Source organism: Orycteropus afer, unplaced genomic scaffold (assembly GCF_000298275.1).
Source record: "Orycteropus afer afer isolate SDZICR_OR568_19922 unplaced genomic scaffold, OryAfe1.0 scaffold00034, whole genome shotgun sequence".
Taxonomy (NCBI): Eukaryota; Metazoa; Chordata; class Mammalia; order Tubulidentata; family Orycteropodidae; genus Orycteropus; species Orycteropus afer.
The window spans coordinates 10,107,136-10,122,540 of NW_006921621.1; the positions used below are offsets into that span (position 1 = coordinate 10,107,136).

Consider the following 15,405-nt stretch of genomic DNA (forward strand, 5'->3'; position numbering starts at 1 on the left):
GCATTGTAAATTTTGGTCAATGACATGAGACAAAGTATATGTGAACTGCTGTATGAAAAGTGAATTTACTCTGTAAATCTTCACCCAAATCCTTATAAAAAAAAAAAAGAAAGAAAGAAACTAGAATGACAGAAGATATCTTTTGATATTTACTTGCTGTGGGACCAAGGGGCAGAAAGAAGAGAGACCATTAGTGACCTTTGCGTAAGAGACAATCATACCAATCTCATTTCTCCTGGATGAAGTCAGCAGCTTTATTTTTCTCAAGGTGGGAGATTAATTTATGCATCTACTCTGACTCTGAGAAGCCACAGTTCCCATTAGAGCTGCCAGGTAAAAATAGTATTGTTTACTTTAATAGCTATGATTAAAGTCCAGGGCAGCTTGTCACAGTTTGTGGCCAATTTTCCAGATATGTCTCTGTAAGATAAGTGCTTTGTGGCCAGCAGTGATTTATAGCAAAAGATAGGGGAAATCCTGGTTGGTTTCTGCCTCCTGGGCCTGCTGATAGGCCTCTGTCTGTGTCACTGATGAAACCTTGATTTTGTTACCTCCCATTCAGGACATCTGTGAGTCAGAGAAATCCAGACTAAACAACACCAGGGTCAAAGGAACCTGAGGGGAAAAAAAAAACATGAAAAACCATGAAAATATCAGAATGGTCCAGAGTCAACAGAGAGGTGTGGAAGGCCATCTAAAATGAACACTCACACAAAGTAGGGAACTTGTCCTCTGATCGTCTTAGGTTCTTCTTAGTCTGCGGCAGTACAAGAACTATAACTTTCCCAGTGGTTAAAGCATTCAGCTGCTAACCAAAACGTCAACAGTTTGAATCCACCAGCCACTCCACAGAAGGAAGATAAGGAAATCTGCTTTCATAAAGATTCACAGACTTGGAAACCCCACAAGGAATTTCTATTCTGTCTTAAAGGGTTGCTGTGAGTCAGATTCGACTAGATGGCAGTGGGTTGGTTTTTTGGGCAATCTTCAGATTTGGGAGAGGTGGGGCAGGCAAGGTTTGGCATTTCTACCCTAAGTGGTGGGCCCACCTGAGAGGTGTGAGCCAGGAGTTCCTCTAACTCCCTCCTCATGTGGGTAAGGCTATTAATTGAGCATCTGTGGATACTAAACGAGTTACCTTCAAGTTAACCCTGAGTCATGGCCACCCCATGTGTGTAGAGTAGAGCTGTGTTCCAGATGGTTTCCAATGGCTGATTTTTCAGAAGTAGGTTGCCAGATCTTTCTTCTAAGGTGCCTCAGGGTGGTCTCAAACCTCTAACTTTTTCTTTAGTGTCTGGACAAACTCCTTTAAACTCAGATGCTCGCCTTGGGACATTATAGGGAAAGGAGGCTCAGTGGATGTTTTGTGGTCTGCTCACAGAATCATAATACTGTTCTAGGCTCCAGATAATACCAAATGCTCCAATCAAGAGGAGCATCTTCTTGTTATCCCTTGAACAAGCCAAGAAGGTTGTCATCTCAGGGCTTTTGCATTTGTTTCCTCTTCCTAGTTATATTCCCCAGTATCTGCATGGATCACCTCCTCAGTTCATTTGTGTCTCTGCTCAGATTCACCCTTTTAGAAACCTTTCCTAACCATTCTACAAAAAAATAACACCCTATCCATCCCCATTGTCTCTGCCATTCTGTTTCCTTGCTGTGTCTTATATTTCTCCATGCCCTTTAGAACTACTTGAAGTTAAAGTTTGAACTTAACGTTTGCCTCCAGCATGAGGATAGATCCATGAAGGTGAGGCTTTGCCTCTTTATTTGCCCTGTGTTTCCAGCACCAACACTTAATAAATAGTAAAGTTACTTATAAGTGAATAAATAAATAAATAAATAAATAAATAAACTTCACAAAATCTGTGAGGGTCGGTGAGAATGGGTCACCATGCATTTTGCTGGAGTGTAGCCTTCTAAACATTGTGGTAAGTAGAATTGAACAAAATTTTACTTGATTCTTTTGTTTACTACTAGTAATTTTCCTTTCACTTTGATTTTTAAAAAATCTACTTTAAGAGTTATGCACAGATTTCTGAAGATACACTTAACAATAATTCCTTTCATTTTAATGACACTTTAGGGCCAACAGTATGGTTGCATTCATTATCTTCTTCCATTTAAGTTGTAGCAGGTAAGGTGGAAAGAAAACAGACTTTGAAATCAGAAAAAATAGGGGTTCAAATTTCAGCTCTAACACTTTCTATCAATGTGGCTTCAATGCTTTGAGCCTCAGTTGTTTTTTTTTTTTTCAAATTGTGTTTATATTTTACTAGAAGAGATGTCAATGAAAATACAAAATATGAAGATTAATTTTTACCCAACATTCATGCATTGAATGTCAATATTATATGTATGCCAAATAGGAACTACTGAAAAAAGACTAAATTATACAAATATGTGTTCTCAAATCTTAAATGGTGAGAGAAAAAAAATAAATTTTAAGAAAATACAATAAAATGTAGACGTGAATGTAAATAGTCATTTCTTGTTAAAATTGTGTGCAAAAATGGGGTAATAATAGAGGTAAGCTTGGGGAGTGGTTGAATAGTAATACTTAAAAACATGGAAGACATAATGAAACCTGATCTGGATCATTCATTAACTTAGCAATGTGAGTCATTCAATTATTTTTGAATAAATTTAAAAGTAATAAAATAATACAATATTTTAGTCAAACTGTATCTTTTGCCGAAGAAAGTCACCAAGTAAAATACTCTGAGTGGATTTTTGAAAAGGTTAGCTAATTTTATAGGTGGTGAAGTACCTAAAGCATATGACTGCTAAGCAGAAGGCTGGAGGTTCAAACCCGCCAGCCACTCCTCATAAGGCAGATTGGGTAATCTACTTCCATAGTGATACCACCTCATTAACCCAAGGAGGGATCACTACAAGTCAGATCTGACTCAATGGCAGTGAGTAATAGTAATAGTAATAACATTTGTAGCTAGGAAAGCAAAAGTAAATATATGGACCAACAGATCTCATTTGTCAAGGCACCACAAGAAGACCTTTGGTGCCATGACAAATACTTTCCCTGGATGAATATCTATCAGAGTCCAATTTAACAAGTTGTGTTTCTTTATTCTTCCAACCTGCTTTGGCAACTTCCTGTGCAGGTCACTGGCAGTAGAAAAGCCACTGGGACTCCTGGTTGGGTCTTAACAAATGCTTCATCTAAGAAACAGTGCCCAGGATGGGGTGGGTTGTGAAAAAAGGGGAACTAAAAAGAAGAAGTCATAGACAGTAGGAATGGTCCACCCCAGAATTGCAGTACATAATTTACTACTACTCTTGCTGAACACAAAATGGAAGCGTAATGTGGTTCATTGAGGGCCACACACTCCTCAAACCATGCCACTGGATAGGGCCACAAATTGCTTGGCACAATATAAATCATCTCCTGCAGTGGGTGGGTACTCTGACTTTTTCTCTTATTAGTTTCTTTACAGCTGCATTTGAAATAATATTTCACAGCCCATGGTTAAAGACTTTCCACAAAAGTGTTTTGTTTTGTTTTTTTAAAATTTTATTGTGATTTGGATGAAAGTTTACAGAGCAAATCCATCTTCCGTATAGCAGTTCCATATATATAACATTGACTGTAATCTCTCACAATGCAACAGCTCTCCTCCCACTTCCTCCTCATAACCACTTCTTCCCTGTGTCCTTCCCTCCCATGCACTCCTGCCCCCTGAGCTATCTCTCTGTGCATACACAGCCCTTCTATTCTCCCATGATTGATTTCTCTGAGAAGTGTATCTACCTAATGTAAATGTTCAGCTCAGTTTTGTCTTCTGCAAAATGGGGATAGGCATACTGCCCACATGACCCTAAACCCTAAAAGATGGTAGATAAATGGCAACTACTGTCATTATTAGGAGCTCTGGTAGCATAGTGCCTAAGGCACTTGACTGCTAACCAGAAGGCTGGCGGTTCAAACCCCCCAGCTACTCCTCGGAAGGCAGGTTGGGCAATCCTACTTCCGTAGTGATACTGCCTCGGAAACCCAAGGAGGGGTCGCTATGAGTCGGGGCCGACTTGATGGCAAACAACAACAACTGTCATTATTGTTACTTTTCGTTATGATTGTCTTTGATCCAGTATCACTGAAAGGGAGTGAAGCAAGTATCAGCTTCTTCCAGGCAAGAGAGATAGATTATGGATAAGCAGATATGCCTAAACACTGCCTGTTTACTCCATAGAAGCAGCAGTAGGAAGTGTTTGAAACCAAATCAAACAGAAATAGGTAATATTCGTTATTGTATGACTGTCCTAGGCCTGCCACAATGCAATGCCACAAACATGGTGGTTTCAAACAATGGGAATTTATTCTCACAGTTCTGGAAGCTGGAAGTTGAAAGTCAAGGTTTCAGCAGGCCCACATTCCCTCCTAAGACTCTAGAAGAGATACTTTCCTTGTCTCTTCTAGTTTCTGGTGGCTTCTGGAATTCCTTGCCCTGGGGAAGCAAAACTCCAATCTCTGCCTCTGTCTTCTCTTGTCTTCTTCCCTATGCTTCTCCTTTTCTGTTTCTTTTAAGGGGTCTTGTCATAGGATTTTGGACCCACCCGAATCAGGATGATCTCATTTCTAAGCCCTTATGTTAATTATATCTGCAAAGATTCTTATTCCAAATAAGGCCACATAATGAGGGTCCACATAGGCATAAATTGAAAGGCCACTGAACTCTGGTGGTATAGTGCCTAAGGCATTTGACTGCTAACCAGAGGGCTGGTGGTTCAAACCCCCCACCTACTCCTCAGAAGGAAGTTTGGGCAATCTACTTCTGTAGAGATACCACCTGGAAACTCAAGGAGGGGTCGCTATGAGCTGGATCCCACTCGATTGCAGTGGGTTTGGTTGTTTTGGTTTATTCAACCCACTACAATTGGTAATCTTGGCTTCCCACCCTCAAATAATTCACTTACCTTCTTCGCTCCTTTATGAATTAGAACTCTAAATCTCAAACCTGCTTGGTCCTCAGAATGGAAATCAACAAAACAAAACCAAACATTTTGGGACCCAAACCATAAAGATTCTATTTTGGTCCATGTCATGAGACTCCAAAATTGTCATGTGTGTAGAATGCCCTAGGTGTGACGAACCATCAGCCAGCTGTGGAGACCACTAAAATACATCCTTCTAAGGCTAAGTCCATAGCCTTTTGAGTTACTATGGCATTTTTGAAAAATTGACTCTTTCCAAGGAGAAAATATTACCTTCCCCATGAAATGTTCCTCATCCTTTATCAGTCTCTAGGATGAGATGGCATTCAGGCTGAGGGTTATTCTGACACTTCTTGTAGAACATAAAAGTAGTTGTGGGAAAGAAGACTTTAGAGCTGGTGTTTAAATTAACTCTTGCAGGAACCTCACAGACTGGAACTCCCTTTGGCTCAAAACCAAAAAACCAAATTCTCTGCTGTCAAGTCAGATTCAACTCATAGCGAACCCTCCCTGGGTTTCCAAGGCAATATCACTACGGAAGTAGATTGCCTAACCTTCCTTCCAAGGAGTTCCTGGTGGGTTTGAACCGCCAGCCTTCTGGTTAGCAGTCAAATGCCTTAGGCACTATGCCACCAATCTCAGCAGAAGAACTGCCTTGGTTTCAGTGGCAAATGATGACATCCATGAGTCGCCATGTAGTTTCCAGGCACACTCTTGTTCTATAGTCATGGCTGAAAAGAGCTTGGAGATGGGCTCAAGACTGAACTTTAGAAACATCCTCAGGCAGGCATTGATACTGTGCTAGATCAGATTCTAGGATGCAGATGATTAAAGTGCATGATCTGGGACCTGTTACCCACTTCGCTCATCTCAAAAGCAGCCAACGTCCAGGAAATCCTGCTTACATTCATGGGCAGAAAGTAAACTGACTGCTGCCAAGAGGATCCTGGAGCTAGTGAATCCTCTGCAGGATATAAGCATTGCTGCATTACTTTTCAGGAAAGAGTGTGCTCCAAGGCAGACCTTGTAAATATCACACAGCTGCTCTCCTTGTAAATGTTCCCAGTGGGTAGCTAATGTGCTGAACAGTTAGTGTTATACAAATTAAGATTAATAGTTCTTGCAGGAAGCTGGTTTTCAGCACAGAATGTTTGAGAATCAGAAAGAAAACAGGAAATTTGAGCCAATGCCATAGTATGTTGTCAGACTGAGATTCCACATTGGGTTAAAATTTACTGTGTTCTCCTTGTAAATATTTAAGAAATAAACCCTGAAGTGCATTCCTAATTTTAAGAAAATCTGCATAGACTTTTTTTTTTTTTTTAACAGTTTGAGTTAATTAGAGCAAACTGAATGATGGCGAAATAAAAATAATTATCAGCAAAGTTAATGTGTAAAACCAACCCCCTAAGACATAGTTGGGAGCTCTGGTAGCATAGTGCCTAAGGCACTTGACTGCTAACCAGAAGGCTGGCGGTTCAAATTCGCCAGCCACTCCTTGAAAGGAAGATGGGGCAATCTACTTCTGTAGTGATACTGCCTCGGAAACCCAAGGAGGGGTGACTATGAGTCAGGTCCGACTGGACGGCACATAACAACAACAACAAGACATAGTTTAGAATTCTAAGTGAACAAATACTACAGCTTTTTGAAGTAAACATTTAACAAATGGAATTTTCCATAATTAACCCTACTCTATTCTTAAGGTTTTATAGTCTTTGGAACATTTAAAACAGATCTTCCAATATTAGGGGAAAATTCTTTGATCTTTTAGTAAATGGCCATATAAGTTAATTTTATAGCAGATATACATCATATTTCCAGATTTGATTTAAATTTTACAGTAATAGTTTTCCAACTATTTATAATCTTTCTCTCATTTAACTGATGAGATAAAGTAAGTCATGGCTGTTTTCTCAAAGTACCTGTGTAAAAGCAAAACAAAACCAAAACCTTCCTATCTTTTATGGCTCTTTTTTGGCCACTGAGCTCTTGATTTCTGCTTCAGTTATATATTCCAGCCAAAATTGAGCCAAAGATTCTGGTAGCATCAGACAGGTAAACCTATCACTTGATTCAGAGAGTCCTAAATTTAATAAGAATTGATACCAAAACCAAACTCACTGCTGTCAAGTCGGTCCCAACTCATAGCAACCCTTCCTTGGGTTTCCAAGCCGGTATCTCTACGGAAGTAGATTGCCCAATCTTCCTTCTGAGGAGTGGCTAGCAGATTTGAACTGTCAGCCTTCTGGTTAGCAGTCAAATGCCTTAGGCACTACACCACCAGAGCTCCCACAAGAATTGATAGGGCATGCATATATTTTGTGGTGAGCTCCATACATATAAAACCCATTGCCACTCCTGGCAACCCTTTAGGACAGAGTAGAACTGTCCTATTGGGTTTCCAAGGGTGCAGATCTTTACGGAAGCAGACTACCTCATCTTTCTCCCATAGAGAGGCTAGTGGGTTCAAACCCCTTGGTTAGCAGCTGAATGTTTTAACAATTATGCCACCAGAGCTTGCTCACTCTCTCTGTCTGTCTATCTATCTATCTATCTATATATATGATTGTGTGCATATATTTATACATATATATACTTGTTACAGTCATGCTTGGTACAGTCCAAATCTTTAATAACTGTAATTTGGGGATAGGAAAATGACGCTTGAGTAAAAAAAAAATCACATATATTATATATGTGTGTCATTTGAATAGTGCTGGAGACACACTGACTCATTCCTATCAAGTTAGCATTTTAGACCTTGAACAAGACCATGACATTTATTATCTGGACTGTTTCTCAAACTTCCCTGCTAGGTCTCTCTGCTCCCTTACAGCCCATTCTCCACATACCAGTCCCTTGCCTGGGACACCAAGGAGTTGTGGTGGGACTGAAAAGAAAGGGAAAAGTCCTGTGCTTAGCTTGTGAGTCTTTCAAATGGCCAAGAACCTCTACACTGAGCCTAGACAGATTCACTGCTTTTCTTCTTGAAATCGTAAAATTCTAGACAGCAAGTACCTTGAAGAGGTGAGTTACTGGGGAGAAAGTAGACACATTCTTCTTTTTCTCTGATAGGGATAATTAAAAATATGGAGCGTTGAAATTATTGAAGCCCAGCATCCACCTGTGCTTACCATTACCTTTAACTACTGAAGTATTCTCTTTCCATCTCCCACACTAAGTTCTCACAGCCTTCATGTGCTTTCATTTCAGTTGCCACAAGTATCCCTGCAGCTGAGGATTACACTGTGGATATTGAGATCAGTTTTGAAAATGCGACCTTCCTGGAGCCTGTCAAAGCTTATTTGAGCAACCTCAATTTTTCAGACCTGGGAAACAGCACTACCCACGCTATCAGCATTGTGAGCATAGCTGTAACAACAGGTGAGTAAAAGACCTATTGCTTTCGAGTTGAGGATTGGGAATATCAGAAAAAATCTGTCTGAGTTCCTTACTATTAGAGCCAATATTCTTGGTAGACAAGTGAAGTGATCCAAAGGGTGTAACATGTGATTTATGACTTCGCAACTTTCCAGAACAAAGCCTCTCAGCTAGGGTTTCCTTATTTCAAATGATGACCAAAGGTTTGTTTTATGGTTTGTGTGATGGTTCTCACAAAGTAGTTCCAAGTTATAGCTAGGTCCCACTCAACAAACTACTGGATGCTTTTGCCCCAGGAAATTGATGAGCATAACACAGATTGGTTTAGAATATTAATAAGTAGCATGCTCCCTTCTTTTTGGCATCATAGGTCAGGAAATAAGAACCTGGCATATGCATGGATCAGAAGCAAGGCATTAAGTAGAACCTCACGGGCTGTGGGATTGGAGTTGCTGGTTACTGACTCCCTTTCAGTGACTGCTAGCTATCCTACGTCTCAGAGACCTGGTCAGATCCATCACCTGGGCACTTGGTATCCTCTAGAAGCTATGAAACAGGACTGCCCCTTGCCCTACACAGTGTAAGTTAAAAAGGTTCCTGCATTATTCATTGGAAAACACTAACAGTTGCTAAGATGGCACAATGATTAAGCACTTGGCTGCCAAACAGAGGGTCTGCAGGAGAAAAGACCTAATGATCTGCTTCCATAATATCTACAGTCTAGGAAGCCCCATAAAGACAATTGTATCCTGCCCTCATAGTTGTTATGAGTCAGAATTGACTCAGTGACACACAACAACAACAATTGCTAGACTTTATTATTCTAAAATGGAAGCAAGAATAATTCTTGTTTTCCAAATTCTTTTTGAATTCTCATATCTCAAATAGTCTGTCCTAGGAGCTCTGGTGACATATTGCCTAAGACGTTTGACTGCTAACCAGAAGGCTAGCAGTTCAAATCCACCAGCCACTCCTCAGAAGGAAGATTGGGCAATCTACTTCCGTAGTGATACCGCCTTGGTATCCCAAGGAGGGTTTGCTATAAGTCGGATCTGACTCAACAGCAGTGAGGTTTTTTTTACTATTAGTCTATGCATCCTAATTTTTTGTTCTAAAATATACTAACTTGCCCCTGGAATGGCTCCCTTATAAATGTGCCACTTCCCACAAAATTCAACAATTAATGTTAATTTCCTCATGCTAGTAGTTCTCCAATGTGATGCCAATATGCACCGTGAAATCTCCAGCAGGGGAGAGCCAGTGCTGTGTTTCCCAAATGTATTATGCCCAGGACATCTCACAAAACTAGTGTACTTTGGAACACTTGGAAAATAGCTTTCTGTATTCCTACCCAGCACAGATCTTCTTCTGCCTCTATAATTATTTCCCTTAACTAAGGAAAAAAATAATTAGTAAATAGATTTTTATTCAACTTTGTTTTGCTTCCAATTTTTGTTTGGAAACCTTTGGTGTCTGCTTGGGTTCTAGAAAGCAAATGTAGTAAACAAAACAGAACCGTAAGTACCTAATAAGTAAATAGTTTGTTTTAGTTGAACAGCTTGTGATTATAGACACTTGAGTTTACAGTTGTGAGCTTTTACAATATATACTCAATATAGACATATTAACAACCTCTTCCTGATTAATTTTATTTTATTAGAACCAGAATGACTTCAAGGGGCTTTAACTGCATTTGAGAAACTTGAGGTAATAAGTTTCTCTTTTGAAATGCAAATGACCTTGGAAAGTTCCATTCATCCTGCCAGACAGGCTGGTCACTCACACAGTGAGGGCTGAATATTTTCTAATGTCTAACAGAGAAAGAAATTTAGCAAAATGGATGATCCGTGCTGTAGAAAGAGCCTGAGGATCATGGACCTCAGTACCAGCAGGGAATGCCTAAGAAGAGTTGGCTTCAAAGGGAAGGTAGATGGAGTGGGTAGGTGATGAAAGTAGACTTACTGAACATGATCAAATAATAATAATAATAATAACTCCCTGCTGTCAAATCATTTCCAACTCGTTGTTGTTGTTATGTGCCGTCGAGTGGGACCCAACTCATAGCGACCCCTCCTTGGGTTTCCGAGGCAGTATCACTAGGGAAGTAGATTGCCCCATCTTCCTTCCGAGGAGTGGCTGGTGGGTTTCAACTGCCAGTCTTCTGGTTAGCAGTCAAGTGCCTATAATGACAGAGTAGAACTGCCCCATGGAGTTTCCAAGGCTGTAAATATTTTTGCCAAAAACTCTTTCTGTGCTGTAGTGTTAATTCTAACTCACTGTGACCCAATAGTGACAGTGGAAGTTCTCCATAGGGTTTCCTAGGCTGAAATTCTTATGGGAGCAGATCACCAGATCTTTTCTACCATGGGTTTGAATCATCAACCATTCAGTTAGCAGCCAAGCACTAACCATTGTGAGACCAGGGCTTCTCACTACCCTCACTAGCTGTTGTTGTTGTTATTTGCCGTCAAGTCGCCCCCGACTCATAGCAACCCTCACTAGCAGTACTGATTTATTTTAGTCCTATCCCTTCTGCTCTACTCCCACCTTCTGCAAGGGCCCAGGATTGCATTAGTGCCCAAGGAATCACTGGAACTTACTGTCCCTCCTGTTTTAGAAACAATTATTATCTGGTGGTTTTCCTTTGAGTAGTTATTTTGTGGCCCTTTGCCTGGGCACCCATTGGCAGAATGAACTGTTCCTGATGATGTGACTTTAGTCCTGCTTTATGAATAAATCTAGTTTGTTTTCTGGGCTTTTTTTTTTTTTTTTTATACTTCAGAGTCCATTTGGGTTACTCACATTTAACTTTAACTATAAATGGCACAAATTTATTTGCACTTGGTATTTGTAATCTATTTCCGTGTAACAAATTACCCTAAAACTTTGCCACTTAAAACATTTTCTATCTCACACAGTTTATGAAGGTCAGAATTGCGGAAGCATCTTAGCTGGCTGATTCTGGCTCAGGGTCTCTCGTGAGAGTGTAGTCAAGCTCTCAGACAGAGTTGCAGTCATCTGAAGGCTTAGTAGGTGCTGGATATTCACTTCCAGACTCACTCACATGGTAGTTGGCAGGCTTCAGTCCCTCGATAGCTAATGGCTAGAGACCTCAGTTCCTCACCATGTGGGCTTCTTCATAGAATGTCTGAATGTCGTGATGTGGCAGCTGTCTTCCCCAGAGCCAATGATCTAAGAGAGAAAGAACAACCAAGAAAAAAGCCCCATGACTTTGATAACTTAATCTCAGAAATCACATTCCATTACTGCTGCCATATTCTATTGGTTATATGGACCCACTCTGGTACAGTGTAAGAGGGAAGCACAAAAGGGCATAAATACTCATTGTCAGGGATTTGCAGGGGCCATCTTAGAGGCTGACTGCTATACAGTCTATGTTCAGGCAACTGTTTATCATATTTATCATCACAGGTGTCTGATGACAGGGTTGTAGCAGTTGTCTTTTAGATGAGATGCCTAATAGGATGGTGATGCATATGGAATTGCAAGTATCTTGTGCAGTACAATTGAATTTCTCAGAAGGACAATAATTAAAGTAGAGTTAGGATGTCCTACAAGTATAAATAAGCCAAACCAAACTAGTTGCCATTGAGTCAATTCTGATTTGTGGTGACTCCATGTGTGTCAGTGTAGAACTGTGCTCCACAGAGTTTTCAATGGCTGATTTTTCAGAAGTACGTTGCCAGGGTTTTCTTCTGAGATGCCTCTGGGTGCACTCAAACTGCCAACCTTTTGGTTAGTAGTCAAGTGCTTAACAGTTTGCACCACTCAGGGGGTCCACAGGTGCAGATACTTGTAGTCAGTCCATCAGTGCAATGGTAGTGACCACCTTCTCTCTCCTCTTTGTTCCTCTTGGCAACAGTATGCAGACCTGCTGGGAATGAAGTCTGGTGCTCCTGTGAAACAGGCTATGGGTGGCCTCGGGAAAGGTGCCTCCACAATCTCACTTGTCAGGGGCATGGCAGCTATGTTGGACGTCATTGCAATTGCCTTAAACAGCTGCCACCCAAGGGTCCTTTTTGCCAGCTCCTGAGAGGTAAGTAACTGTTCATTAAATTGCTTGTTTGTTAAGTGGCTATTTGACATCAGCTCAAGCAAATATTTCTTGGTACTTTGTGCCCTCAAACACTAATATGAGGTTTTTAAATATTGCCCTGTGTTTTTCATCAGATGTTACCCTGAGGATGTCAGTCAGACTCAATGTGGACTTTCCAGAAGACCTCAAGAACACTTCCTCTGCCCTCTATAGATCCTACAAGACTGACTTGGAAATAGCAGTAGGTTTTGGCTCCAGGAGCTCTTAACCAGCAAATGCTTTTGGCTGAGCTGAGTCTATTGCATTCAGAGTGGACAATTTGCAGGGCATGCTTAGATCTGTCAGAATTTATGAAAGTAAATTATTTATGAAAGAAATTATTTCTAGACAACTGTGAAGGTGAATTAGGAAATGCTCAAAAGTGTTCAGTGGGCAGACTGACATCACCTTATAGATGGTACTTCTTCCCAGGGGAGAATTGGTTCAGATAAGATTTGGTGGTACCAATTCACCGAAACCTATTCAGAGGCCCAATTACTTTGTCTAGAAGAATCACTAAATGCAAACACAACCACTGCATGGAGTCGGATCCAACTCATAGCGAACCCTCCTTGGGTTTCCAAGGTGGTATCACTATGGAAGTAGATTGCCCAACCTTCCTTCCAAGGAGTGGCTGGTGGGTTTAAACCACCAGACTTCTGGTTAGCAGTCAAGTGCCTTAGGCACTATGCCACCAGAGCTCCCTAGAATCACTAGGTGTATTTATAATTGTCTTCACATACTATGTGAAGAGATCTTTAACATCTTTCAGGAAGACCAGCCTGAGACTGAGCACAGAGGGCACCAAACCACTCTATCTTGCAAATCTCCAGGTGCTTTCACTTACCCCATTAGATATTCATGCTTAACCAGCTGCTGTTGAGTTGAGCCCAACTCATGGTGACTCCATCTGGGTCAGAGTAGAACTGTCTCCCTAGCATTTTCAATGGCTGAGTTTGGGGAAGTGCATTGCCAGGCCTTTCTTCTGAGGCACCGTTGGGTGGATTCCAACCTCCAACCTTTTGATTAGCTGGCAAGTGCAATAACTATTTACTCCTACCCAGGGATTCCATTTTCACTTAAGATAGGTTTAAATGCACTCATATGAAAACAGACAATATTACCTGAGTGTTAACTGTGTGCCAGACACTATTCTACTGTTTTGTGTTGGATTAATTGATTTAAACCTAAATGCTTTGTCTGAGTTAACTCATTTGAATGCCCAAGTGGTCTGGCATGAACTAGTACTAAAACCAAAAACCCATTGCCATCGAGTCAATTCTGACTTACAGCAACCACCATTTAGGTTCCTGAGACATTAACTATTTACGGAAGTAGATTGCCCCATTTAGCTTCTGCAGAGTGGCTAATGGGTTTGAACTGCCAAACTTCTGGTTGGCAGTCTCAAATGCCTTAGGCACTGTGCCACCAGAGTGCCTCCTTACAAATTAGTACAGATGGACTGAAACTGGAGACATAGTGCCTAAGACATTTGACTGCTAACCAGAAGGCTGGTGGTTCAATCCCACCAGTCACTCCTCGGAAGGAAGACTGGACAATCTACTTCCATAGAGATACTGCCTTGGAAACCCAAGGAGGGGTCGCTATGAGTTGGAATCGACTCCACGGCAGTGAGTTTGGTTTTGATTTTTTTGGTTAACTCTCTGGCAGATAAGCCCCTGCCTCAGGCCATGGGCAATCTCCTGCTTAACCTAGTGCACCACATAGATATTACCCTTTTCTGTGGGTGCCGGGATGAAGTGCTAATTCAGAAGAGCTCTTGGACATCTGATTTGCATATCTGGCATGTAACATTTCTGCAATGCATAAGGATCCCTTTACACACACACACACACACACACAATTATATACTTTTGTGGAAAGAGAGTTATATGTTAACATTGGATCCCTCCCACTCAGGTACTTGGCACAGGGCTTTGTATGTTATAACTGCCTAATAAATATGACTGGAATCAAGTAGAATCACCTGTGGGGTTGGTATTCAGAGAAATAAAATATAGTGAAAACCATCATAAGAAACAATATTGGCCCAAGCAGTGCTGAAATATGTAAAGGGAGAGATCAGGTCATGTGACAGCCATAACGATGCTCCTCCCAGACCTCCAACTACAGGGAATGCAATCAACCAAGAACTCCAGCTGCTCTGAAACCCATGATAGCATCTTCTGCTCTTTGCCAATGAATGAGCATGGCAGGTCCATATCTGCCAGACATGGAATTCCCTTGAGGACCTTATTGAACCCTCCCAATTCGGTCTAGGGTTCCATCCAATCTTCTTTTCCTTTATCATTTGCTCAGGACCCAATGGCTGTCTCCCAGCTCCCTCCCCATTTTCTTTCCTGTTCTACCCAGAATAAATATTTTCCTCGCTTAATCTTATGTCAGCTTCTTATAGGACTCAGGGTGACATACCAAAAGCAAACCAAAGTCACTGTCATGGAGTCAATTACAACTCATAGTGATCCCCATTGGGTTTCCAAGGCTGTAAATCTTCATAGAAGCAGACTGTCTCATCTTTCTTCCACCAGGTTGACATAAGTAGTTAGGAATTACTTCTTCAAAGTTCAGGGCTATCAAAATACACAGGAAAAAACTTTACCTAGGATGACAAGGAATGTGAGCTTTTAGTCAATTCCTAATCTTTTGGCATTTCTCGCATGCTATTTCTTGATACATGATACTTGTCTTATTTTCTTTTCCAGTTCTTGAAAGGTTACAGTATTTTATCAGGCTTCAAGTCGGTGATTGTAACAGGGTTCAGGTAAGAATGGTCAAGTTTGGTCATTTCTATCAGATGGTAGAAACCAACATATTAGTGGAGGGGGGAAAGACTAGGAGAGGCACATCATCTGAAATGCTTTGTTTGGTAATGTTGTTGTTGTTGTTGTTATGTGCCGTCGAGTCGGCCCCGACTCATAGCGACCCCTCCTTGGGTTTCCGAGGCAGTATCACTA

General features: G+C 41.0%; 1 protein-coding gene across 1 annotated transcript in view; it reads left to right on the forward strand.

The window, feature by feature from the left end:
* ADGRF5 (adhesion G protein-coupled receptor F5) overlaps window positions 1-15,405 on the forward strand; it is a 113,519-nt gene that overhangs the window by 57,127 nt on the left and 40,987 nt on the right. The window contains exons 3-6 of the mRNA XM_042780316.1: window positions 8,167-8,337; window positions 12,218-12,391; window positions 12,526-12,632; window positions 15,154-15,212. Of these exons, the coding sequence (XP_042636250.1) occupies window positions 8,167-8,337; window positions 12,218-12,391; window positions 12,526-12,632; window positions 15,154-15,212 (511 nt within the window). The remainder of the gene's footprint in view (window positions 1-8,166; window positions 8,338-12,217; window positions 12,392-12,525; window positions 12,633-15,153; window positions 15,213-15,405) is intronic.